The sequence below is a fragment of the Choloepus didactylus genome, chromosome 27 (assembly GCF_015220235.1).
Source record: "Choloepus didactylus isolate mChoDid1 chromosome 27, mChoDid1.pri, whole genome shotgun sequence".
Classification (NCBI taxonomy): domain Eukaryota; kingdom Metazoa; phylum Chordata; class Mammalia; order Pilosa; family Megalonychidae; genus Choloepus; species Choloepus didactylus.
In genome coordinates, this window is record NC_051333.1 from 24,625,500 (window position 1) to 24,651,211 (window position 25,712).

The 25,712-nt window shown below is 43.7% G+C and overlaps 1 protein-coding gene across 13 annotated transcripts in view; it reads right to left on the reverse strand.

Annotated features, from left to right (window-relative positions):
• Positions 1-25,712, reverse strand: part of ZNF536 (zinc finger protein 536) — a 435,117-nt gene that overhangs the window by 263,197 nt on the left and 146,208 nt on the right. For 3 of the 13 annotated variants that reach the window (XM_037820155.1, XM_037820156.1, XM_037820157.1), the window contains exon 4: positions 5,400-5,454. The exons of 8 other annotated variants lie outside the window; for them this stretch is intronic. In XM_037820155.1, coding sequence (XP_037676083.1) covers positions 5,400-5,442 — 43 coding nt within the window. In that variant the 5' untranslated portion in view covers positions 5,443-5,454. Of the gene's footprint in view, positions 1-5,399; positions 5,455-25,712 lie in introns of those variants that run through there. 2 more of the 13 variants (XM_037820163.1, XM_037820166.1) reach the window with 2 other exon arrangements.

Genomic DNA, 25,712 nt, shown 5'->3' on the forward strand with positions numbered 1-25,712 from the left:
TTGCAAAAGAGATAGAGCTGTAAAGGAAACACTGGGCATATATAAGGCAGAAATCGAAAGTTCAAAAAAACAACTAGTAGAATCTATGGAACTGAAAGGCACAACACAAGAGATGAAAGACACAATGGAAACATACAACAGCAGATCTCAAGAGGCAGAAGAAAACACTCAGGAACTGGAGAACAAAACACCTGAAAGCCTACATGCAAAGGAACAGATGGAGAAGAGAATGAAAAAATATGAGCAAAATCTCCGGGAACTCAAGGATGAAACAAAGTACAAGAATCTACGTATCATTGGTGTCCCAGAAGGAGAAGAGAAGGGAAAAGGGGCAGAAGCAATAATAGAGGAAATAATTAATGAAAATTTCCCATCTCTTATGAAAGACATAAAATTACAGATCCAAGAAGCACAGCGTACTCCAAACAGAAGAGATCTGAATAGGCCTACGCCAAGACACTTAATAATCAGATTATCAAATGTCAGAGACAAGGAGAGAATCCTGAAAGCAGCAAGAGAAAAGCGATCCATTACATACAAAGGAAGCTTAGTAAGACTATGTGCAGATCTCTCAGCAGAAACCATGGAGGCAAGAAGGAAGTGGTGTGATATATTTAAGACACTGAAAGAGAAAAACTGCCAACCAAGAATCCTATATCCAGCAAAGCTGTCCTTCAAATATGAGGGAGAGCTCAAAATATTTTCTGACAAACAGACAACGAGAGACTTTGTGAACAAGACACCTGCCCTACAGGAAATACTAAAGGGAGCACTACAGAGTGATAGAAGACAGGAGTGCGTGGTTTGGAACACAATTTTCGGAGATGGTAGCACAATAATGTAAGTACACTGAACAAAGATAACTATGAATGCGGTTGAGAGAGGAAGGTGGGGAGCATGTGAGACACCAGAAGAAAGGAGGAAAGATAAAGACTGGGACTGTGTAACTTTGTGAAATCTAGAGTATTCAACAATTGTGATAAAATGTACAAATACGTTCTTTTACAAGGGAAAACAAGCAAATGCCAACCTTGCAAAGTGTTAAAAATGGGGAGGCATTGGGGGAGGGATGCAATCAGCATAAACTAGAGACTGTAACTAATAGAATCATTGTATTATGCTTCCTTTAATGTAACAAAGGTGATATAACAAGGTAAATGCAGATAAGAGGGGGGGATAGGGGAGGCATGTTAGACACTTGACATTGGTGGTGTTGTCTGCTTCTTCACTCCACTTTGATTTAAGGTTATTTTTCCTTTTGCTGCTTCCTAGCTGTCATTTTTTTTTCCTCTTTCTTTTGCCTCTCTGCCTTCTTTGACTCTCCCTTCTGCCTTGTGGAAGAAATGTAGATACCCTTATATGGATAGTAATGAAGGTGGTGAACACATAAATATATGACCATTCAGAGAACTATCGATTATTTACTTAGGTTGGAATGTATGGTGAGTGAACAAAATCGTATTTAAAAAAAAAAAAAAAATGGGTTGATGACAAACCTCAAGGGCAATATACTGAGTGAAATAAGCCGGACACATAAGGACAATTATTGCAGGGTCTCACTGATAGGAGCTTATTATAACATGTAAACTCGTAGACATGAAATATAAGGTACCAAGATATAGGACAAGGCTTAAGAATGGGGAGCGGTTGCTTAGTATGAACAGAATGTTCAACTAGGATGAACTTAAATGTTTGGAAATGAACAGGGGTATCGGTAGCAAGATGTGAGAATAACTAAAAGCGCCGAATGTTGTGTGAATGAGGAGGAAAGGGGAAGCTCAGAGTCATATATGTCACCAGAAGGAAAGTTGGAGGTCAAAAGATGGGAATGTATTAAACTGAATCCTATGGTGGGCAATGTCCATGATCAACTGTACAAATACTAGAAATCACTTCCATGAACCAGAACAAATGTATGACAATACAATTAGAAGTTAATAATAGAGGGGCATATAGGGAAGAAATATATACCTATTGCAAACTATATACTACAGTTAGTAGTATTTCAACATTTTTTCATAAACAGTAACAAATGTACTATACCAACACTATGAGTCAACAATTGAGGGGGGTTGGTTAGGGATGGGGGGGATTAGAGTTTCCTTTTCTTTTTTTCTTTTTTCATCTTTCACTTTATTTCTTGTCTGGAGTAATGAAAAGTTTCTAAAAATTGAACAAAAATTAAGTGTGGTGATGGATGCACAGCTGTATGAGGGTACCCAGGGGCAAGTGATTGTACACTTTGGATCTCTGGATAATTGTATGGTATCTGAACAATCTCAAAAAAAAATAGATTGGGGTGATGAATGCATAGCTACATGATGGTACTGTGAACAGTTGATTATACACCATGGATGATTGTATGGTATGTGAATATATCTCAATAAAACTGAAAAAAAACGATAATGAACATTTTAATTATGCATTCATCTGTGGTTAATGGACAATTGGGTTGCTTCCATCTTTTGTCAGTTGTGAATAATGCCGCTATGAACATCAGGGTACAAATATCTGTTTGACTCCCTGCTTTCAATTCTTTTGGCTATATAAAAAGTGGTATATACATACAATGGAATATTATTCTACCATAAAAAGGAATTAAGTTCTGATACATTGACATGTAATCATTCATGACAACACGGATGAAACATGAAGACATTATGTTGACTGAAATAAGCCAGACACAAAAGGACAAATATTGCATGATCTCACTGAAATGAAATAATTAGAATAAGCTAATAAGAGCTAGAAACTAGAATATAGATTATCAGGGGCCTTGGGGCGGGGGGGAGCATAGAGAATAGGAGTTAATGCTTAGATTGTACAGTTTCTGTTTGGGTTGATGGGAAAGTTTTGGTCCTGGATCATGGTGACGGCAGCACAACATGGGGAATGCAATTAACACCACTGAATTATATATTTGAATGTGGTTAAAAGGAGAATTTTTAGGTTATACAAATGTTATTAAAATAAAAATTTTAATTAAATTAATTAAATTTTATCTGATCCATTGATTTAATTTTCTACTCCTATATACTACACACTATTTGAATTACCATAGTTTTACTACATTTTGATTTGATAGCATGTGTCCTCTTAGTCTTCTTTTTAAAAATATACTTGACGATTATCACATTTTTCTTTCAGACGAATTTTAGAATCAACTTGCTAAATTTGGTAATTGATCTTTGACTTGGGTATATAGAATAACTTAAGAAGAATTCTCATATTGACAATATCAAGTCTTTTTATCCATAATTAATTTTAATTTAATTAAAATTAAAAAATTTTAAAACAAAATTTTAAAAACTGTTCAATACAAACAGTGAACCCCAATGTAAATAATGGACTCAAATTAATAGCACAATTTTAAAATGTTCTTTCATGAATTGTAACAAATTTACCCACTGATGCAAGGTGTTAATAAAAAGGTGGTATATGGAAAGTATATTTTATACATAATTTTTCTGTAGACCTATAACTTCTCTAATAAAAAATTAAAAATAAAATAACATCAGTCTTCCAAAAAAAAAAAAAAGGAACAATGGGAAGGAAGAAAGGAGAGAAGGGAGGGAGGGAGAGAGGGGGGAAAAAAAGACCAAATGAGTTTATCAGACTTACGCTCATGGTTTAACAGACCTTCAAAGGAACTGATTATCTCTCTGTTCAGAAACTGTCCCAGAGCACAGAAAAAGTAGAAAAATTCCCATTTCATCCTCTGAGACTAGCAGAAGTGTGCATGGAAGGAAAAAAAAAAAAGAGGAAGAGGAAGAGAAGAAGGAGCAGATACAGGGTCAGAAAAAAACAAACATATCCTAAATAAAATATTAGCGAAATATATCTCACAGAATATTAACTTAATAATTCATCAAAGAACAACTTGAATTTATCCCTAATTGGGGAATCACTCAAAAATAAGAAATCTATTAATCTAAATCACTATATTTATATCTTAAAGAAAATAGCCACACTATAATATCAGCAATGCCCCCAAAACACATGAAATTCAACTTTTGATTTATAAAAAAGACAAATGGCCTACAGCATACATCATGTTTAATGACAAAATATTGGAAGCATTTCTATTTAAGCTAGAAATCAGAAGCTCTGTCCTGGAAATCTTCTCCAATGCAAATAATGTGATTTTAAAAGGAAGAAGAAGGAGAAGGAAAAGAAAAGATAAGCTACAAGTACTGACAACTAACAGACAAAACTGCCTTTATTTGTAGTTGAAAGACTGTACAGAATAAAGAAATAAAGAATAAAGTAAAAAACTGTTAGTATTCATAAATGTGTAGTAAGATGCCAAAGATAATATCAATATACAGAAAATGAACATTTTCTTATATACCAGAAACCAATTATAAGTTATCAGAGGAAATTTTAAATACTCAGGAATAAATATAGCAAGATATGGGCGAGAACCATATGAAGTAAAACATGAACCTTTATGGAAAGGCACAAAATAAGAGCTGAATAAATAGATATACCATGATCATGGATAAAAAGACTTGATATTGTCAATATGAGAATTCTTCTTAAGTTATTCTATATACCCAAGTCAAAGATCAATTACCAAATTTAGCAAGTTGATTCTAAAATTCGTCTGAAAGAAAAATGTGATAATCGTCAAGTATATTTTTAAAAAGAAGAATAAGAGAACACATGCTATCAAATCAAAATGTAGTAAAACTATGGTAATTCAAATAGTGTGTAGTATATAGGAGTAGAAAATTAAATCAATGGATCAGATAGAGAGGACCCCAAAATAGACACATGGTTTTGATAAAGGTTATGATTCAGATATGCAGTGAAAGAATAGAATGATCAATAAATACACTTGCACAATTGGCTATCCACTTAGAAAAATATTTCACATGAAACACAAAAAAGTCTTCTTTTAAATAAATGCAGTCAAAAAATGTAGGAGAACTTTTTCATAATCTTTGGTAAAGAAGACTCAAATGCCATTAATCTAAAGACAGCATCATTTTTTTTTATTTCTCTGCCACATACAAAAATAAAAATTTAAAAGACAGAAGTTTCGCAACATTCATACCATATTAATAATACGGAAGTAAAAATATAAAGAGCTCCTTCATATCATTAAGGCAAGGAAAAATAAACCAATAAATGTTCAAAAATATAAAGAGAAAATTTTAAAAGGAAGTCATATAAATGGAAAGTGTATCTTTATGAGAATGCTTAGGGAAATTCATACAAAAATAAAACATTTGTGGTACATCAGCTTGCCAAAATCTAAAGAGCTTTGTTATACACACGGTTGGCAAGGGTGTTAGAGACTGTTCACTCCCAAACACTATTTGTGGAAATGTAAATTGGTGCACCCTTTTTAAGAAGCAATTCAGCAATATCATAGAATTTTTAAACATCCTTACCCTGCAATCTAGCAATGCCACTTGTAGATAGCAGCAAGTTCATTGCAGCATTTTTCTAATTGGAGAAAGAATGAGAATGATTCAATCAATGAGTTGGGAAACATAGACGTTTAAGAGAATTAGATTGCTCTCTATATTCTTAAGTGCACAAATGTTAGTGGCAACTAGTATATACAGGATTTTCCCACATGTGTAAAAAATAATTCCTTTATATTCATATGTATTTATGTATTTACACAAATGCAAAAAAAATAAACCTGGATAGAGAAATACCAATCCATTGATAATCATTATTCACCCCTGGGGAAAGGGGTAGAATTAGGGTGAAGGTGGGAGATTTAAATAAGGCTTTCACTTTTCATTTTCTATTTCTCTGATGTGGTTTGTTAACTTGCATTTATATTTTAAAAATAGGAAACCAAATACAGAATTTTCTTATATATCTTATACATTTGTAATAATTAGAAAACATGATTTTAAAATCTCATTTATAACAAATCATAAATATGTGTGTGATGTGTGTACATAAAATTTTGACCTAATAAAAGACATCAAAATGCTTGGTGGATTAAAGATGTATACTTACAAATATAACCATCAATACATAAGAAGGTGAATTTAGGAGTATATTACTGTAATGATGGGGTAGGAAATTATTTTCAAAGCATGACACCAAAGAGAGTAAAGAAATAGATTTAAAGATTTGACCACTTAAATCCCTTTACCTCATTAAAAAACAACATGTACAAAAGTAAAAGACAAGTGGAAACTCAGAAGAAACAATTACAAGATGTATAAAAGACAACGGGTTAATAACTTTAACGTAAGAGATCCTACAATTCAAAAAATTCAAATATCCAGAAGATAACCAGACAGAGGACATACATAAGTCATTCATGAAGAACTACAGACATTCCTTAAAGATACATATATCTTAAATATATATATTTAAGCTTAAGAAATGTAAAGTTAAATGAGATATTTTGCATATCTAATTGATACTATTTTATTAAATAATACTCAGTGTTGGTGGAATATAAGGGAAGGGGCACTGTCATGTAGGGGAAAGTGTGGGGCTTATAATTTGATGTCACATTCCTGAAGGGCAATTTGGCAATAGTATTAAAATCTTCAAATGTGCATACCCTTTAACCCAGCAATTCCACTTCTAGCAATTAAACCAAAGGAAATAATTAAGAATGTGTACAAAGATTTAGCTAAAATGGTGTTCATCAAACTGCCATTTATGAAAGTGCAACTAGATTGCCCTTCTCCCTTGCCTGCTGCAATGAGGGGGGTGGAGGGGTGGGGGACCAGGATTCGGAAGGAGAAAATTAGGCAGGATGCCTCCCCAGGATGACTAAATTAGAAAAGAGAGCTTTTATGATTGGGTGTCTTGAGATGCCCTTTCATCAGAACAATGTTCAAAAGTTATGCCAGCAGGGGTGATGTGAATTTATAGGTAAGCTTGTCGAGGGCTGTTGGCAGGAAATAAACCCTCCAGATTCAAAACCTCTGACTTTTGTGTTATTCATTCAATTATTTATTCATTCCTCCACTCAATGAATATATACTGAGCAACTACTCTATGCCAGAACCATTCTAGATGCCAGAGATAAATGGACAGACAGACCAACACATAGAAATAAGGATGGACGGGCTGGATGGATGAAGTATTGGAGGGAAGGAATTACAAGAATGAAGGTAGTGATGGATGGGTACAGCTAGGGCACCCGCTGTAACTGGATACTATGCACTCATCAAAAATGGTGCAGAGGAGTGTTTAACACCCATGCAAAAGTTGGGGTAGCAAAGACCTTGAAAGGTCAGTTATACCAGGGCAGATGGCTTGCATTTTCATCCTCTTCCCCACAGTTCGTGTGGCTGGGATTCAATCGCTGGAAACCTAGAGCGAAGAACAGATTGTACTTTCTACAAACCTTCGTGCATGCCTGTGTGCATGCCGGGGGACATGCACCACTCACAGGAAAGGGATTGCAGCCCACCTTTCTCATGTCCCCACTTCCAGTCCAAAGGCATGCACCTGAGTCCCTGCAAGGCTGGTGACAGGTCTGTACGGCAGGCATTCGTAGTGCCAACCAGGTAAGAGAAAATAATGTGACTGATTCCCTCACTGCCATTTTCCTTCCTAAAAAGAGATCCCAGTTGCCCTAGGAGCCCCAGAGAAGCCCAGTCCCCATAACAAAAGAGGAAAAACAATGGAAATCATCTAAGTGTTCATTCACAGGACTCAGTTAAATCTATGCACCATGACACAGCCATGTGACTATTTTTGCACTCATCAAAAAGGGTGTAGAAAAATATATTAAATTAAATGGCTGACTACAAAACAGTATGTGAAATATAATCCCATTTTAGGTACAACAACAGTAATGGGAAATACTTATACATGAAAGGATCTGGAAGCGTCCACACCAAAGGGTCAACATTGGTGATCACTAAGGGATTTCTGTTTCTTTCTAGCTGCTCCCCTCTATTTTCTAATTTTTCAAAATAAACTTCTATGTAGTGGTAAGAAAACTCAGGTAAATAAACCTAGAAGTGGAAAGAAAAGAAATCCTTCTAGATTTTTCAGCACTCAGGAACTGCATAGTTCCTCTGGCGGTCACATAGAACATACAAGTCAGCAGGAAGTGGACCTGGAACCCTGGTTCCAGTAGCACTTTATCCAGCCACCTACTGTGTCCCAGCTTACTAAATGAGAAAAGTGACAGGCACTAGAGAGGCAACAACTTCCACAAAAGGAAAATCCTTTCTTATAAATGTATCTGGCAGGGTCCTATATGATCTCGGATAGCACAGCATCCACAGCAGAGACAAGCAGGAACTGGGAAAGCTCCGTCCCATCCATGGATGTCCTTTGCACTTGCATCTCTTCCTAGATTGTTTATGCGGTACACAGTTTTTGCAAAGGTGACCACCGTAAGGCACTTTTACATGGTCATGATTCATGGAGAAACACCACCACTGTGTGGTAGCCCTGGTTTAAATGAGTGCATCCCCTACAGAGACCCAGTTCCTCAGATGCAGTCATGTAGTCATTCAACAAACATTTACTGAGGGCCACTGTGGATGAGGCACTGAGCCATGCTGGCTCCTCATTCATCACTCAGCCTTTAAAAGGAAAACTGGCAGCATAAACCTCAGCATGGAAACTGATTGCTGGGAAATGACCCCAATCCCTGCTAGACGATACAAGTTTCCTCAACACTCACAGATGAAAATATGCATCTCTTATCTTAGGTATTTATAGCTCTACAAATTACCCATCCCCAAGAGCAGAGCTCTCCTAGATCATTCTGCTGCCACCTTACTGAAATCCCTGTTGACCCAGAGCGAAACGGGGTGGGTTTCACAGGAAACACCTTTCACAAGGCCATTCCACCCCCCAGGGGCCAAAGTCCAGTTATGGCACCCTGTCCCAGACATCTGCCCCTGGGCCCTTCCTGATCCAGCACCTCGCCCTCACTCTTCAACCTCCCACTCCCCTTCCTTGGGCTGTTTCTCTGCCAGCACTCACCGTGGTGACCACTCATACTCTTTCCTTGGCACCTCTATGAAATTATAAATTAAACTTGTATACTAGGAATGTTTGCACCCTGACATGTGCCTTGTACAGAGCACACATTCTTCATGTAGCAAACACTTAATAACTACTGACTCCATTGGATAGAGATTCTCCTAAGATGTGACTGAAGGGGTGTCTCTTCATCGAGGGATCCACACATTCTTTGGGAAGTAGTACCAGCCTCCAACAGGCAGAAAGCTGGGCTGGGAAACACAGCAGGTACACTCTATATGGTACTAGTTCTGAAGATCTATCTTCTAGACCGGAACACCACACCCGGCAAACAAACAACAGGCGGAAGGCTGTTAAGAAGTCAAGAGAGAAGCACAGCCTTGCATGGCTAAACCCTGAGCATGATGAGGAGTAAGGCACTGCCTGGTGGTTCATTTACACCTTTGTCCGACCTGAAGTCAGGGGCTAGGAGATGGTTTCCTGAGGTTCTTTTCTGCCCCTAGACCTTTGGAGTTCATGCTCTGGGAAGACTCAAGGAGCAGTGGTGATGATAGCAATAAGGAGAGCAGCAAGGACAACTAACCAACCCTGACTTGCACTCAAGACTGCTCCAAGTGTCATACATGTTAGCGCCCTTAATCCTCACAACAACCCTCTAAGATCCCTTTATTATTGTCACACCCATTTTATAGGTGAGGAGACTGAGGCAGGGAAAAGTGAAATAATTTGCCCAACGTCACCCAGCTGGTAACTGGTACTGCTGGGACCGAACCCAGACCTTCTCCACGTACCGTGCACTAAACCCTAAGCCACAACGACCTCAAGTGGCCCCGTGGTGAGGAAGTTGGAAATGTCAGCGATACTAGAGCAGAGGAACACAGTGTCTCCCTCCTGCTGCCGCAAATCAGAGTGGCTGCTAGACTCTCCGCCTCAGGCTTGTCTCCCCACTTCCCTGGGTGAGTCTGGGCCCCCCAAGCAGACTTGAAAGCCCCTTGAGAGTAGGTGGCCCCTCCACACCCCGATGCAGATCTGTGCACATGGTGAGGAGCCCTCCATACGATGCGGCTTAAGGCCATCCCAAGTGCCATTTTTCTTTGCAGGAAGCAGCAAGGAATGTGGGAATAAACAGACAGTACACCAGGGTAAGGAGATTTTACGCGAACAGCAGAAAACAAGAGGAAGCCCGGGCCAGGGGAGGGAAAGGCTGAAAGGACTCAGGTGCCTGAACTGACCCTTCAGCCAAGTAGAGATTCCCGTTCATATTAGTCACCACATTTTTACTGAGAGACTATTAAGTGACCGTCTCCTAGGAGGCACCAGCAGCCTCCTTCCAATGCTCAGGACTTGCCGGCAGGGGCACCCCTGTGAGCCAGGAAGACAAACCCAAGAACCACCAAAGAGCAGCTGTACCAACACCTGGAAGACTCTGGCAATAAAAATTCAGCAGTTCAGGGACAGCCAGCAAGGCGGGCAGCGTCTGCAGCCAGCAGAAGCAGCAAGTGGGTCTTCTTTCTCGGGCTGCAACTTTGCATGAGGCATGTGGCTCATGAACTTCTCCAGTTAAAGGACAACTGACTTTAATTTACATACACCAAGTCTGGACCAGCCTAAGAGTCTGATTTTCAGCAGGAAGAAGAGAGAAGCCCCATACTCCTCAAGGCCTCCCTCCTGGGCCTGACGGAAGACAGCCCTCTGTAGCTAAGGCTGCAGTGCTAATGCTTAAGAAACAGGAAAAACAGAGAAACACATTCTTGCTCAGCCTTTGACCTTTGGCTCTCACTTTCCTCCTTCCAGCATGTTTCGGGGAAAAAGAGTTTATATTTTCAAAGGGCTGCCTTGTCTTCTTTGCGCATTTTCATGAAATGATGTAAAGTGGCGACTTCCAAAAATTCTTGTACTACCGGAAAATGCAGGCCCTCTGAATGAGCCCCGGTATTTGTCTATGATCACTCCGACATCTGAAATGCCCAGTTTGCTTCTACTTCCAAGCCTGGGACTAACAATATGTTATTGATGCCATTTTTAAGCAACTGCCAACAGCTCTTCAGTGGAGGTGCATGGCCTGCAAAACATCCTACCTCATCCCTCTGGCATGGGGAAACCCAAAGACTCGCTGGAGTTCTCTGCAGAGGCCAGAGTGTGACAACACCAAATGTAAACATTTATGCCTCAACTACAAGGAGACTGCAGTGTCAGGCTTCAGTTTGGGGTCCCGGAATAAATTTTGTCTCCGCACATAGCAAGGGGATGAACATTCCCCTCCAATCCCTCCAACCCAGTCTGCAGGGGAGCATTTTAGTTTTTAAAATAAGAAACTAAAATCTTAAAAAAGGGAAAAAAAAAAAAAAAAGGATTTTACAATAAGTGATGGGGCCGGTGAAATAATATGACTTGGAATGCCTTTGGTGATGGCGGTTGGTGGCAGTTGGAGAACTGTGCCTTTCAAGTTGGGACTAGGGTGGTTTGCATGCTTTAAGAATCCAGGAGCACGGTGTGTTCTCATGTCAGGCTCTACGGGGCTCCTCGTGAAAAGGGGGATACAGAGGCTGCAAGAGTTAGAACAGGTTGTTTCAAATGATCAGAGTCCCCAGCACATTTGAGATGAGCACTGCTTCTTCCTAAAAGGGTAAAACTAAATACTCTTCAAGCCATTCTGAGACTGCCTTAGAAGTATGCTGTTACAGATTTCAAAAGGTTAGCTTCAATGAACCTGACATCAGTATAACCCAAAATAACCCATTCAAGAGAAAAGTAAGAAATAATTGCTGTTTTCTCTTTTTTTCCCCCTCTGCTATATTGCTATAATGATTTTGCATAACAGATTGAACAAAGTGCTGTTGTGACAGGTGGTAGAATTCAGCTAGTAAGCACCGAGACAGGGTTCAATTTAGTTTGTGAATCCTTTAATTGTTGTGCAGCTAATTAAAGAAGGTTCTTTACACTCGCAAGTGTTTACCGTTGCTAGTATGCATACATGAAAAATTAAATTGTGCCTTCAAGGGCTGAGAACTATAGAAAAATCATAGCTGAGGCTGCAACATGCTTACCAGCTCAAAATAGCTGCTTTTCACAATTGGAATTTGTAAAACTTTTTGCTAAGCAAATATAGAGCTAATTAGAAGTGTTCGTTGGACCAATTAACATTTAAATAAATAAGCCATATTGCACATTTCACAGTCTTTATTTAATGATGCTTCTAACTCTTTGGAAAGATTCGCTTAAGTACAAATAAGTTGTCATAAAAATGAAAGATAAAAATAACTCCATAACAGTATATGCTATTTTTTTCCTTTGCCTTGAAGTCCTTTACTAAAACTCTGTACCTATTATTGAAGAAGAAAAAAACACACACACACACCTACCACCCACAAATCTAGATTTTCCCTTCATCTTCTCCAGTTACCTTTCTCTTTCTTTGAATAGAAACAGAGAAACATATTTTATTGCTATTTAAATTGTTATGATAATTCCATTTACTTACGGTTTCTACCCCATGATAGAAAAATCTGTGTTAGAAAATCCTACTTTAATCTGAGAACATGCGTAAGCAAGGAAAGGAAGTAAAAGGAGACCAAAACTGCAGCATCGTCGGGAGCAAAAAAGCAGTTAGGGAAGTTCCTCAACATGTTGGTGTGCAGAGCAAAGCCTGGGGTGACGCTGGCTCGGAGTCTGGGGCTCACATTCCTTCTCTGCGGGGGCCAGAGACACGGGGCAGGGAGCCAAGGGGAGTCCTTCTCGCTCATTCTCAAAGATCAAGCATTAGGAAAAGGACTGAAGTTCGGATGCGAGTCACAACACGGATGAAGCTTGAAGACATCACGTTGAGTGCAATAAGCCAGACACCAAAGGACACACATGTTATGATCTCACTGATTTGAAATAATTAGCCTAAGCAAACTCACAGAGTCAGAAACTAGAATGCAGGTTACCGGGGGATGGTGTACCAGTGGAGAATCGGGGACTTAATGCCTAATGGGTTCAGAGTTTCTGTTTGGAGTGATAGAAAAGTTTTGGTAATGGATGGTGTTGATGGTAGCACAACATTGTGAATGTAATTAACACTGCTGCATTATATATTTTATGTGGTTGGGGTTGAAAGGGGGAATTTGGGTTGTATATCTGTTACTAGAATAAAAATTCAAAACCAAAATATAGGACTGTGAAACACAAGCAGTGAACCCTAAGGTAATCTATGGACTATGGTTAATAGTACAATTATAATAATATTCTGTCATCAGTTGTATCAGGGGCACTATTCTAATGAAAAGTATTAATAATAGGAAGGGGGTATATGGAACCCTATATTTTTTGCATGATATTTTTGTAAACCTACAGATTCTCTAATAAAAAAAAAATAAGAACAAAAAAGATCAAGCATTAGATACAGATCAATAGAACAAAATAGAGAACCCAGAGACAGCCCCCCCACTCCAAGTATGGCCAACTGATTTTTGACACAGGTGCAGAAGCAATTCAGTGGAGGAAAGATAGATAGTCTTTTCAACAAATGGTGCTCAGGCAATAGACTATCCTTGATCTAAACCCCCCACCTCATACAAACATCAACTCATAATGATCCCCAGATTTCAACAGAAAATGGAAAACTATAAAACTTTTATGAGATAACATAGGAGAAAGCCTACAGGTCCTAGGCCTTTGTGAAGCGTTCTTAGACATGACATCAAACTCAAGATCCATAAGAGGAAAGAGTGAAGAATTGAATTTTATCAAAAATAAAAATTTGCTCTGCAGAAGACCCTCTTAAGAAGAACAAAAAGACAAGCTACAGACTGGGAGACAACAGTTGCAAAGCACATACCTGACAAAGGATCCATAGCCAGAATATAAAAAAAAACTCTTGAAACTCAAGAGTAAGAAAACAAATGATCTAATCAGAAAATGGACAAAATACATGAATGATCATTTCACCAAGAGGCTATACAGATGGCAAATAGGTACATGAAAAGACATTCCATCCCAATGGGCATCAGGGAAATGCAAATTACAGCCATGATGATATACCATCACACACCTTTTGAAATAGCTAAAACTAAGAGAAAAATACTGGTCAGGTCACAAAGAAACTGGGTCACCCATGCACTGGTGCAAAAGTAAAATGGCACAGCCACCCTGGAAAATAGTTCGGAAGTTTCTTAAACAACTAAACATATACTTCCCACATGACCCAACAATTGCATTTCTGAGCGTTTATCTTAGAGAAATGAGAATGTATGTCCACCCAAAACTGTACACACATAGCAGCTTTATTTGTAACAGCCCAAAGCTGGAAATAGTCAAGATGTCCTAGAGTAGGTAAATGGTTCAATAAACTGCAGTACCTCCACACCAACACACGCAACAGTTAGGTTGGCTCTCAAAGATATCGCACTCTGAGCGCCCAGAGGTCAGACAATATATGATTCCATTTATATAACATCCTCAAAATGACAAAATCGCAGAGATGGAAAATGGGTCAGTGGTTGTCGGGGGTTGGGGATGGTGGGATAGACAGGGGTGACTGTGATTATACAGGGGTAGCAGGAGGAAGATGTTTGTGGTGATGGAGTAGTTCTGTGTCTTGACTGAGGCAGGGCTTAGAAAATCTACAGAAGTGATAAAATGAGGCAGAACTGCACACACACACATCGTAAAATGTCAACTTCCTCATCTGGATGTTATACTACAGTTAACTAAGATGTCAGCAATGGAGGAAACTGTGTGAAGAGAGAGTGGGACCTGTACATCTTCTTGTACATCTATAATTATTTCAAAATCAGAAAGTTAACAAAGAAGCCTAAAGAATGAATTTTCAACATCCTGTGCTCTTTTCCGTCCTTTAGAACCTCCTAGTCCTGACTCATGTTACGATCAAAGGACTCACTCTTTCCATCACCCGCCTATTTCTGAACACAGGTTACCCTCTTCAAAGAGTAAGGGTCCTCTCGGACCCCATTCTGCAAGCCCTGATACTTTGCAATCTCTAAGAGGTGTTATCATCAAGCCTGACTTCTAGTGCTGAAATTAGCATTTAAATAAATAAGGCAGCTTATTGAGGAATACACAGAATTCCAAAATCTAAGGGGTAGGAAAGACATGGGGTGGAGATGATGGTATAAAACAAAGAATTGAAAGCGGATGTGTTTTTTCTCTGTAACTTTTTGTTTTGAGACCATTGTAGATTCCCACACTGTGGTAAGGAATCATACAGAGGGGCCCTGGAGAGCCCTCACTCAGGTGTTCCCATTGGTGACACCCTGGCCAGGAGCAGAGCCAGAAAGCTGACACAGAGATGATCCACCAACTTTATTCCAATTTCACCACTTTCACATGCACTCCTTTATGCATGCGTATACTCAGTTCTATGCAACTTTTATTTTTATGGGCCACCCCCATAGTCAGGTTACAGAAAAGTTCCATCATGGGGACCCCTCAGAGCTGTTTCATTTTGAGAGGGAATAAAAAGGGAGTAAGCGATGAGGCTAGCTAGGGAGTAGCCAAGCCAGGAAGAGTTCTTCCCAGCAAAACTCTCCCATTTCAAACGCAAAGTGGGGGTTTAGACACTGTGAATGCCATGTGTTAATGAGTCAGAAGATTTAGGAGGCAACCACCCTCTTATCACCTGAGTCTCAAGCCACAGTTTTCAGCCCTGATCCTTATTGTGCAAACGCTAAAAAGTAACAGTTCTAGCGAACAGTAAATCCTCGGGTTCTCAACCCTGGGGCCCTGATGTGGGAAGGCCAGCCAGGAGCTCTGGGTTCCGGCAGGAAGCTCAGGAAGAAAAGAAGCAGGCGTCCAGGGAGGCCAAGCTACCACCTGCTGGGAGAGCCAGGAAGCCCCTTCAAAGCTAACCCTGGCAGAGCAGAACCGGCAGGAGGCATCTGCTCAAGGATCCATGTCCACACTCGCTCCCCTGAACCTGCTGCCCTGCGCCTGTTGTCACGTCTGCACCAAGCTTCTAAGTGAAAGACAGATGGAGGAGACCAATCCGACAAGAATTGCCCAAAACAGAAGAAAACCACACATTTCTAGAACTTCGAACTGATCCAGAAAATATAAGGCAAGCTGGACATTTTCCTTCCAAACTGGTAGTTTTGTGGACTCTAGAACACAGATCATGTGATCCCTTATTTGGAAGAAAGTTTCTAGTCCAAATTCCCCCCTACGGACAAAATCCTATTAGGTGGGGGAATCCCCAACATCCCTCTAATTGAGTAAAAGGCTGACATTTTTTTCACCCGGCATTTTTTGTTTGATGAGAAGTAGTTGTTATAAGCATAATGAAAACAAAAATGGAACTTTAATTTGCATTAAAATAGTTTAAAAATCTCAGCTTCCCTACAGAGCAAAAGTGATGGAGAGAGGTAGATACTTTACTGCAACTGAGGCTCAGCAAAATGCAGAGGTGCACAGCTGTTAGCGACGCATTTGTCACAGCAGAAGCCAAGCTTGAAATCAGAAAAGAACATGGTGCTAAAATCCGATCACCTATCTAACTCAGGGGAAACATATGGAATCTTCCCAGCAAAGGTGTCCTGGAAGGCTTTAGCTAATGGGAGCAGCACTCCCTAGGCAGATAAAGCAGAAGGCTGGGTGACCCTGAGCCATCTTTCTGCAGGATGGACTTTTCTAGGCCAGAAACTGTGGCACATTCAAGTTCAACACTCTGTGTCCACCAGCAGGACTGGGTTTTCACATAACCCACATGCCCGTCCCAAACAAATGTGGGTCTTGGGTATTTCACCATAGAGGCTGCAAACTGAAAAAAAAAAAAAAAAAAAAAAATGGGTTTGCCATGTTTATGTTTTAGTTATTTGATATTCCCTTTATGATATCCCAAGGTGACAGTTTGTTGGGATTATCCATCTGTGGGGTCATAAAGTACCTGCTCCGTGTTAGTTCCTTTTTTTTTTTTTATCATTTTTATTAATGTTTTACCGTAGAGGACACGTAAATGGGCAGCAATTATGGTTCACCTAAAGTGTGTCCCTTCTGTATACAGTAAGAGGCCTAGGAGAAGAACCTGCTAAAGTTCACTACCAAGAAGCACACATGCGTTAGGCAAGTAACGATCACACTGTCGGCCAAGCTTGTGCCAGAACTAAGCCCGTCACATGTGTTACCTTTATTTTCAGGAGGAACGATGCTCCTGAGTAGCTGAGCTGAGATGTGAACCCAGACGCTGGGGACCCAAAGCCAGCAGCCCTTACTCAGTGTCGCAGTTCCTCTCCAGCACGACTTTGCACAAGTCTAGCTTATCAACAGTGATGAGGCTTGGGCAAGGTAAGGCTGATCTGGGAGCCGAGAAGCAACTTCTCCTGTGTGATTTCCAGATTGTACTCTTTACAGGGTGAGCAAGCAATCCCCACCCAATGTGGCAGAAGGGGAGAGTTTGCTGTTTTCCGTTCTATGGGTGGGGAGGGTGTGGTAGTGCATAGATGAATGGAGGGAGGACATTTAAGAAGGAAAGAAACTTCCTCTGCTGCAGTTAAGCAGACATAAGAGGTACACCTGGCGCAGTCATACCCCTGGGCATGTGCGTGTCAGGGGTAGGTGAGCTGCAGGCAGGATAAGCAGAGAAGAAGGGGTAGGAAGAGGAAACAAACATTTGCAAATGCAAATCTAGTAATTACATGCCCACACACCCACACACCTATCGGTAGTTAGACACCTAACTACCCATTTGCACATACAATTGCCCAATTGTATGGGTTCATAATAGATAAAGGCAATAGGTGATCACACCTGTGGCAAGCGATTTTAAGGGGAGATTCCTGGGACTCTCAGAACCTCCAGTCAAGACTCAGACCCAGTCAAGGTACAATCTCAGGAGTCTCAGGGAGGAATCCAATAGGCACAGCAGGTGGGAGAGCATTCCAGGCAGAGAGGCCATAAGTGCGAAGGCCCTGTGGCAGAGTAAGAGGACTAAAAGGTGCACCCTGGGGCTGGAGCAGAGAGTGAGGGGACATGGTGAGGCGGTTGAGATGAGACCAGGCAGCCCTGGTGGGCGGGTTAAAGGTTTCAGTCTGTATCTGAAAGGCAATGTGCAGCCACAATGCAACATGCAACACTTTTTCATGGGATTTTCACACTTTTTCATGGGATTTTCTGATGACTACCTGTCCTTCCCTCCACAATGTCACTTCTATGAAGGCAGGGATCGTGTCTGTGTTTGCTGACTGTCACAGCCCCTGCGGACTAAGTAGGTGTTCAACAAAATGTTTGGGATTTTGGAATGAATGAGCATACGAATGCATAAATGAATTGGACCCTCTTTACTGATGATTTTGCTTGTGCTTCTCATGCCCCTACCTCCATATTTCTCAAGGTGCTTGGTTCTCCTGGCTTCCTCCCTAAGAAACTGCGAATCTGTTGTGGGCAGAAATCTTGACCTAGAGGGGAAGTTGGGTACATGGCTGTTGAATGACTGGATAGCGAATGGACGAATGGATGGGAGGTGAAGTGTCATGACCCTATAGAACCACTTCTGCCTCTCAGCACCTAGGAGTGATACCCCTCCCTCAGACGTGCGGCTTTGCCCCAGAGATAGCTTCACACAGTAGGTGTCATATAGATTTGCTGACTATATAAATGAATTGATGGCATAATAATGTGCCATGGAGGGATGCAAAAGTGGTTTCCAAAGTGCCATGGAGTATTTTGCAGTTACACAATCTTACATCTCCACTGCAGTGGTTTTATTTGAAGTCACCAAGCAATTTAAAAATTAAATGAGCATGCACCTTGTCATATTTTGATTTAACTATGCACTAATTTTCAGGACAGAGAAAAAATAGTTAATTACTATTTTGTACCACAGTCCTCTCCTTCCTTCTACTGTAATGTAATGTAGCCAAATAAAGAAGTTACTCGAGTGCAATTTTCATCTCTGGAAATAAAACAGCACTTACAACTCTTTGTTTGGTTGTTTAATTTTAGCTCACTTAAGAGCAGTTGTTGGATGTACTCGTAAGAACAGAGATATCCTGGAAAAACAGGAAATCACACAGAAAGCCAAAGGGTTGGCTGGGAAGATGCCATGTGCCAGGCTGTCTTTGGAAGCGCCAGAGTTTGCGGGTTGGCAGCACGTGTAACCAGATAATCTCGGGGTACTGGTGGCGGGCAGTGGATTAGCGCTTGAATTTTACATCTCAGGTCTCCCAACCCTTCTCAGCTACCCTGAAGGGGCTTGGCACCACCTCCAAATGTGTGTGAACTTCTACAGGCAAAATTTTGTGGTCGCCTTAATGAAATGCCTGTGGTCGCTGCTTCTACCCTCCCTTTGTATTTTAGATTCAACCACAAAGTCTTTCTGCCCCCACTCTCCCCCACCCCTGTGGCTTTGTGGTTTCCTTCGGGTTTCCCTGCAAATTTGGATGACACCCCTCAGGGCCTGGGGCTCCCCAAGGGAAGGCTGGAATGCCCCAGGGCATGGTGGCTGAGGCCCACCCAGGCCTTGGAGGAGGCATGGCCCCCTACCCCTGCAGAGGCCGGAGGCTGACGGGCCTCCCCTCCTGGCCTCTGGACAGCCAAGAGCTAGAGCAGAACCGACACACACTTTCCCGCCTCCCTGATACCTATCCTGACATGCGCTCTGTTTGGGAAATCCTTAACCAAAGTAAAGGCTAGAGGGAGAACACAGAATTTCTGAGATATGCCACATCAGCTAAATTAATAGTGATTTGTCCTGGGGCACAATTACTAGGTTCAAGGTTACCGTGCCGGCAATTTGAGAGACGATCACATTCTAAGACACCTCGCAAAGGCGTGGAGGAAATCAAATCAGAGCAAGGCAAAGTTTGGCAGAAGATTCGGTTTCTAAGTGAACTAGAAAACATGTTTCTTTCTCTGAAGTGCTCCTCTACCTCCTTCTCTCTTTCCCTCACTTTTGCTCAGCTCATTCACCGGCCTGTCTTGGGCTCTGTCACTCTTCCTAATTAAGGGCCGAGAGCAAGGTGCAGCTTGGACGCCTGGAACGGATGTGGGGGAGACTAACCCTCCTGGGTGCCCGGGGTCAGGGAGGGGTGAGACAGCCCAGTGGCCACGTGTTTTGAAAGTCACTGGTGACAAAATCGCACAGACACGGCGGGATCCCAGGCCTCATACCCCCACCCACAGGAGTCCAAGGCAATGGCTGGGAACTCTGAGGGGGGTTCCCCGGCCCCAGGATGTGCCTCCAAAGGCAGAGCTTGGTCCAGGTGAATAAACCCGAGGGCTGCGGGTTCCAGGACTCCAGCCCACAGGCTCGGCAGGTGCTCTGTTGAGAAAACTCATTAAGCTCACAGGTGGGAGGGGGGAGGCACCCAAGGGCGATTTCCATTCATTGGGACAAAGGGACAGTTGCTCCCAGGAGACCCGGGCTGGGCAGGAGCGCCGCCAGGGGTGCTACGGGAAGCTGAACGCAAGCAGAGCGGGTGGAAAGGGAGGAGAGCCTCTGTGTTTCCTGTACCCTGAAACTAACTGACTGTACCCTGTACCCTGTACCCTGAAACAGTCAGGGGACTGACTCCAGAGGGGCCCAGAGCCGCGTGCTTTCCACCACCTGCCTGCCAGGGCCTCCTGCTGTACGCTGGGGCCTTCGAAGGACTGCAAAAGACACTGGGGCCCCAGTGGGTTTGGAAGCATAAAAGCTCCTCAGACCTCAGATAAGAAAGCCGGATTCTCTGGACCTGGCATCATGGGATTGAGAACATCTTGACCAAAAAGAGGATGCAAAATGAGACGAAATAAAGCTTCAGTGGCTGAGAGATTTCAAATGGAGTCGAGAGGTCACTCTGGTGGACTTTCTTATGCACTATATAGATAACACTTTTTAGGTCTTAATATACTGGAATAGCTAGAAGTAATACCTGAAACTACAAACTCCAACCCAGTAGCCTTGACTCATGAAGATGATTGTATAACCATGTAGCTTACAAAGGGAGACAGTGTGATTGTAAAAACCTTGTGGATCACACTCCCTTTATCCAGTGCATGGATGGATGAGTAGAAAAGCAGGGATAAAAACTAAATGAAAAATAGGGTGGGATCGGGGGGGATGATTTTGGTGTTCTTTTTTACTTTTATTTTTTATGCTTATTCTGATTCTGATATAAGGAAAATGTTCAAAAATAGATGGGGGTGATGAATGCACAACTATAAGATGGTACTGTGAACAGCTGATTGTACACCATGAATGATTATATGGTATGTGAATATATCTCACTAAAACTGAATTAAAAAAAAAGAAAGAAAGAAAGTGGGATTCTCTCTGTGGGCCTGGCTGGTGCAATGGGATCATCCAAGGGGCACCAGGGCCGAGGCCAGGGAAACACGTGGCCTGGAAGCTCCTCGCCGTTCCCCGTGGAGAGTTAAACTCCAAAGTTCTGCCTGCAAGCACTGACACTCCTCTGCAGCCACCAGACACCCCATTCAGCCTGACCCTTAAAGGGCTTCATTTTACGCAGTTACTCATACTCCGACTCGAGCTCCTTTTTTCTCATCCAGACCTTTTCACGTTTGAAAGCCGATTAAAGGGGAGAGAAGTCCCCAGCATTTTCATTTTATATGTTCCAGCTTACACTAAGGACAGCTGAACTAAAGATAAAAGTAAAGGAAAAAAGCAAATCAGCAGGATTCTCTCTTCACTCTGCTCAACACAATCTCAGCGCTCGCTGGGCTCACCCCCGGCAAGTGGATTCAGCTGACAGCAAATGCTTAGTTGTGAGTAAACGTTCCCCTACCAGGCAGGGCCGGGGTGAGATCTTCCCGCAGAGGTCCCTGAGCGCCCGAGCAAGGCTGCTGAGCCATCTCGGGCAAGGAAGGAGCTGGGATCTCAGCAGCCATTGGAGAAATCTTAGGGAAAACAAAACAGAGCCGCGTGCCATGGGGCCCGGCGAGTCTTGCTTCCTAATTCTGCTGGAAACATCTTTTTCAAGAGACCATTACAACTCAACTTGGAAAATGTCACCACAGCGCAGTCGGCAGCCAAGCGGTCATGCTGAAAGACAGAGGGTGGGAAGAGCCCACTCTGCTAGCTGCTAGCTGCTTGAGCCAGTGGGACCCCAGTGGGGCAGGACAGAAATGGGAGATGTGGGAGAGGACCCAGCAGGATTTAGGAGCTGGGGCGCTATCCCTTCTTCACCCCATCCTGTGCCTGGCTTAGCTCAGGCTGGAACCACCCCATTGGCGAGAAAGGCAGAGAGCAGTCTGGGAAGCATGTCACCGTCATCCAGCAGCGCTCACCTGGTCTGTACTGGACAGGTAAGAGATATCTGAGTTGGAGAGTGTGGACAGGACAAAATAAATCACCAGCAGGAAACATGCATCCTGAGCCAAAGGAACTTTCTTTACAATGATCCTGTACCCAGATGAGAGGAGGGGCGAGCCCACATCCATGATTCGCAGATCCTCCCAAGCAGGGGTCCACCCTCCCAGGAGTCTCCCCCCAAAATATTCTACACACGGGAACCTCAGCAACCACATGGGGGCTGTCCGAAGAATCCCTTTGAGTGGAAGAGCCACCTGGGATCCCGAAGCAGCCGTGCCCTGAGACATCACACTAGATACATGGGAACAGCCACCTGGGGTTCCCACTCCTGGGCACGGGGGCTCAGACACATTCTCGGGTCCTTGGCTCCAGGTGGGAGGAAACTTCATAGAGCAAGGCCGGTGCGGGAGACCCTCCTTCCCCGCAGGACCACTCCTCCAAGCTTGCTGACTCCCTGACGGGGAGAACACCCCCTGGCCCCAAAGGAGAGACGTCCAGGAAGTGCCACTCACGTCACCGAGGATGTCCAGCTGCCAGGTGTCTGGATGAGCTCGTGGAGGCCAGTCACAGGGCATTTAAGTGTGTGATGGGAGAAACCATAAAGGACTGTCTGTCTCTCTGTCCTACCCCTGGATACTACGGACAAGCCAGGAAAAAAGTAGAGAGCGATCTTCCACTCTACCCCACCTGAAAAGCACAACCGGCACTGAGTTTCTACAGAACTGATCTCTGGATACCAGCACCCTTGCCGGGGAAGTAAACCTTTGCTTTCCAGACCTGCTGGGCTGGGTCATCCTCAAGGGCTCCCAGGAACAAGGGAGCTGAAGCAGCCCTACCTCACGGTGGGGTGAGGAGGTGATGTGGCCGAGCGTGCCCGGCTCAGGCGCTGGACTCCACCCTCACGCGGGGTGGCGGACGGAGGCCACTGACAGGACCCCAGACCCTGCCAAGTGGGCTGTGCAGGCTCAGGCAGCACGCACTGCAGGGCTAGCTGCGACGGCCAGGGACCAGAAACCCTCCGTTGAGGCTTCTCTGTCTCACTCCACTGGGCATCCATCAATTTAGGGAGAGCAAACTTTAATGGGGTAAATTTAGAAGCCACTTCTCACATTCGTATCTCCTGAGGAAATCCACCTGTGTACAGTCACCGAGGTCTCTGGATTGGGTGGTCTGTTGTCTCGCTGGTTATAACTCAGGCTGAACAAGACAGGCCACCATTTGCTGCATATCACACTCTCGATTCACTCCCCAGGAAAATCTGACGGAGGTATCCCTGTCCTCACTTTTCCCCGCCTCCTGTTTCTTCCTGGCTGAACCAGCAACCCTCATGGTCTCACGGGCCTGGAAATCTGAGAGCCATGGGGGAAGAAATGGGAAGAGGGAAGGGGACCCCTAGGGGGCCAGCTTATGACCACCCCCTGCCCCCACGCCCAGCGGGTACCTGGCCTCATTGTGGGGTCCCCATGGCCCAGCCTTTGGCAGCTTCATGCTCCCAGAAGCTCCCTGAGTCAGGAGCCAGCCCCTTCTCCAGGCTGGGCCTACAGGGCCCGTACTCTGGGCTCCAGGGCACTCGGATGAGCAGTGTCCATGTGAGCTTGAGGTGGGGGGGTCCACAAGGTCACAGCCCTGGGGGGCAAAGACAGCACAGCCCATCGGCCACAAGTGCTGCCACTGCTGGAACAGGGATGAAGCCACGGAGGCAGCAGACGTCCCTTTCTGTTGAGCGTTTGACCTTCTCTCGTGTGTCTACAGCATCGAGAGCCATGGCTCGTGTCAGTGTGGGTGGAAAACAGCCTCCACGGCCTCCACAATGGGATGCTCTGCTCTCAGCTAAGTAAAAGTAAGTGGCAATAAATGGTCTGGGGAAGAGGCAGTGGGTCCTTCACAGCCTTCGGCCTCAGGGAGGGCAGGGTGGGTATCAACCGAGCACCCACCTTGCTTGGTGGAGTTTCCGGGCCCAGGGCAATCAAGGGACTGCGGGAGCCCCGGCCGCCAGTAGCCCAGGCAGTCCAAGTTCAAGCTCAGGCTGTGGCAGTGATGTCTCTGCCCACATAATCAGGCTGTTCCCTTTGCAAGCGAGTGAGCTGCTTCTGGCCCCGGCAGGAGAGAAAACTGATAGCGACCAAGTCCCTGCCCTCTCCCAGGTGGCAGGTCATGTTCAGGCCTCCCTTTAGCATCATCCTGAGGTCTGGGCAGAAGTCTAAGCAAGGGGCGTTGAGCCCACTAGGAGGGACGGGCTTGTCCTCAGTCGGTGGGCGGCAACAACATAAAAATGATTCTGCCCGTGGACCACCCTCCTTTCCCTGTGCATCCCGCTGGCACCTCCATCACACGGACAGCCTCTTGCTTGCACACTGCCTCCTCTAGCATCCTTTTATCAGAACCTTAACACACAGATGTCACCGTGTTATCTTAAATTGGTTAAAAGGGTTTGCCTTTGTATAAGTCTTGAAAGTAGCCCCCTGCCAAACATGCCTGCTGCAAACAGCCCCCTACAAACAAGCTCTGCTGCTGTTTCACTACGATACAAGCGATTAGTGAGATGCAGGACTGATTTCCAAGTTTCTTCCACCAAAAACTGTTCCTGGGAGCCTAAGAACAAATGCAGAATGCCTATTGCCCTGCCTATAAGCCAGACACAGCTCTGGGCACTTACAGATATTAACTTGCTCGGCAAACATTGACTGAGAGCCTAGTCTATGTCAGGAGAGCCAAGAGACAGGAAAGGGCAGACATTCAAGAGAGAGTGTAACACAGCACGGTCAGAGCGGTCCTGATAACAGAGACAGGAAAGTTCAGTTGAGGGAATGGCTTTCACTGTGAGGTGACTTTTCAGCTGGGGTGTTGGAGGATGAATAGGAGTCTTCCAGGAGGACAAAGAATGTGTGGTGGGCGTTCTAAGACAAGGAAATAGCACATGCAAAGGCATAGAGAATTTGAGGGCCTGGTTTGTCTGAGGAATGGTGAGGCACAAAGGGACACCGGCAAGAGGTAACAATGAGAACAGGAAGGATGGGAGGAGTAGAGAGAGATTGTGTGAGATGAAGCTGGGAATGTAGGCTAGGAGCAGCCAGTAGGGGCCTTGGATGCAATGTTAGCTGCCATGGAACACTCTCAGCCACATTTTTTTTTTTTTAATCAAAATCTAAATTAGGAGCAGGACAGAGGGACAACTCCACATCAGCTCTGAAAACTATTTGCCAGTGTAGTTACCTGGGGAGTGCTATTTAGTCGGGCATCAGCAGTGAGCTCCTGCTTGTACATAATGTGCTGCAGCACACATGGCTCCACGCAAGCCCAGGTTCAAAGCAACAACATAAAGGTCTCCCAAGGCAGCACCCACTTGCTGAGTTCAGAAGGCAAAGGACGTCCATGATGGAGGGGGATCTGCATCTGGGCCTGAAAGCTTGAGTTTGAAAAGCTAGGGAGAAACGGAGAATACAAGGTGAATGGAGCTGCATAAGAAGAAAAGTGTGGGGGTGGAGACAGTGTACATTCACAGCCAGGGAGAAGCCAGCTCGTTGGG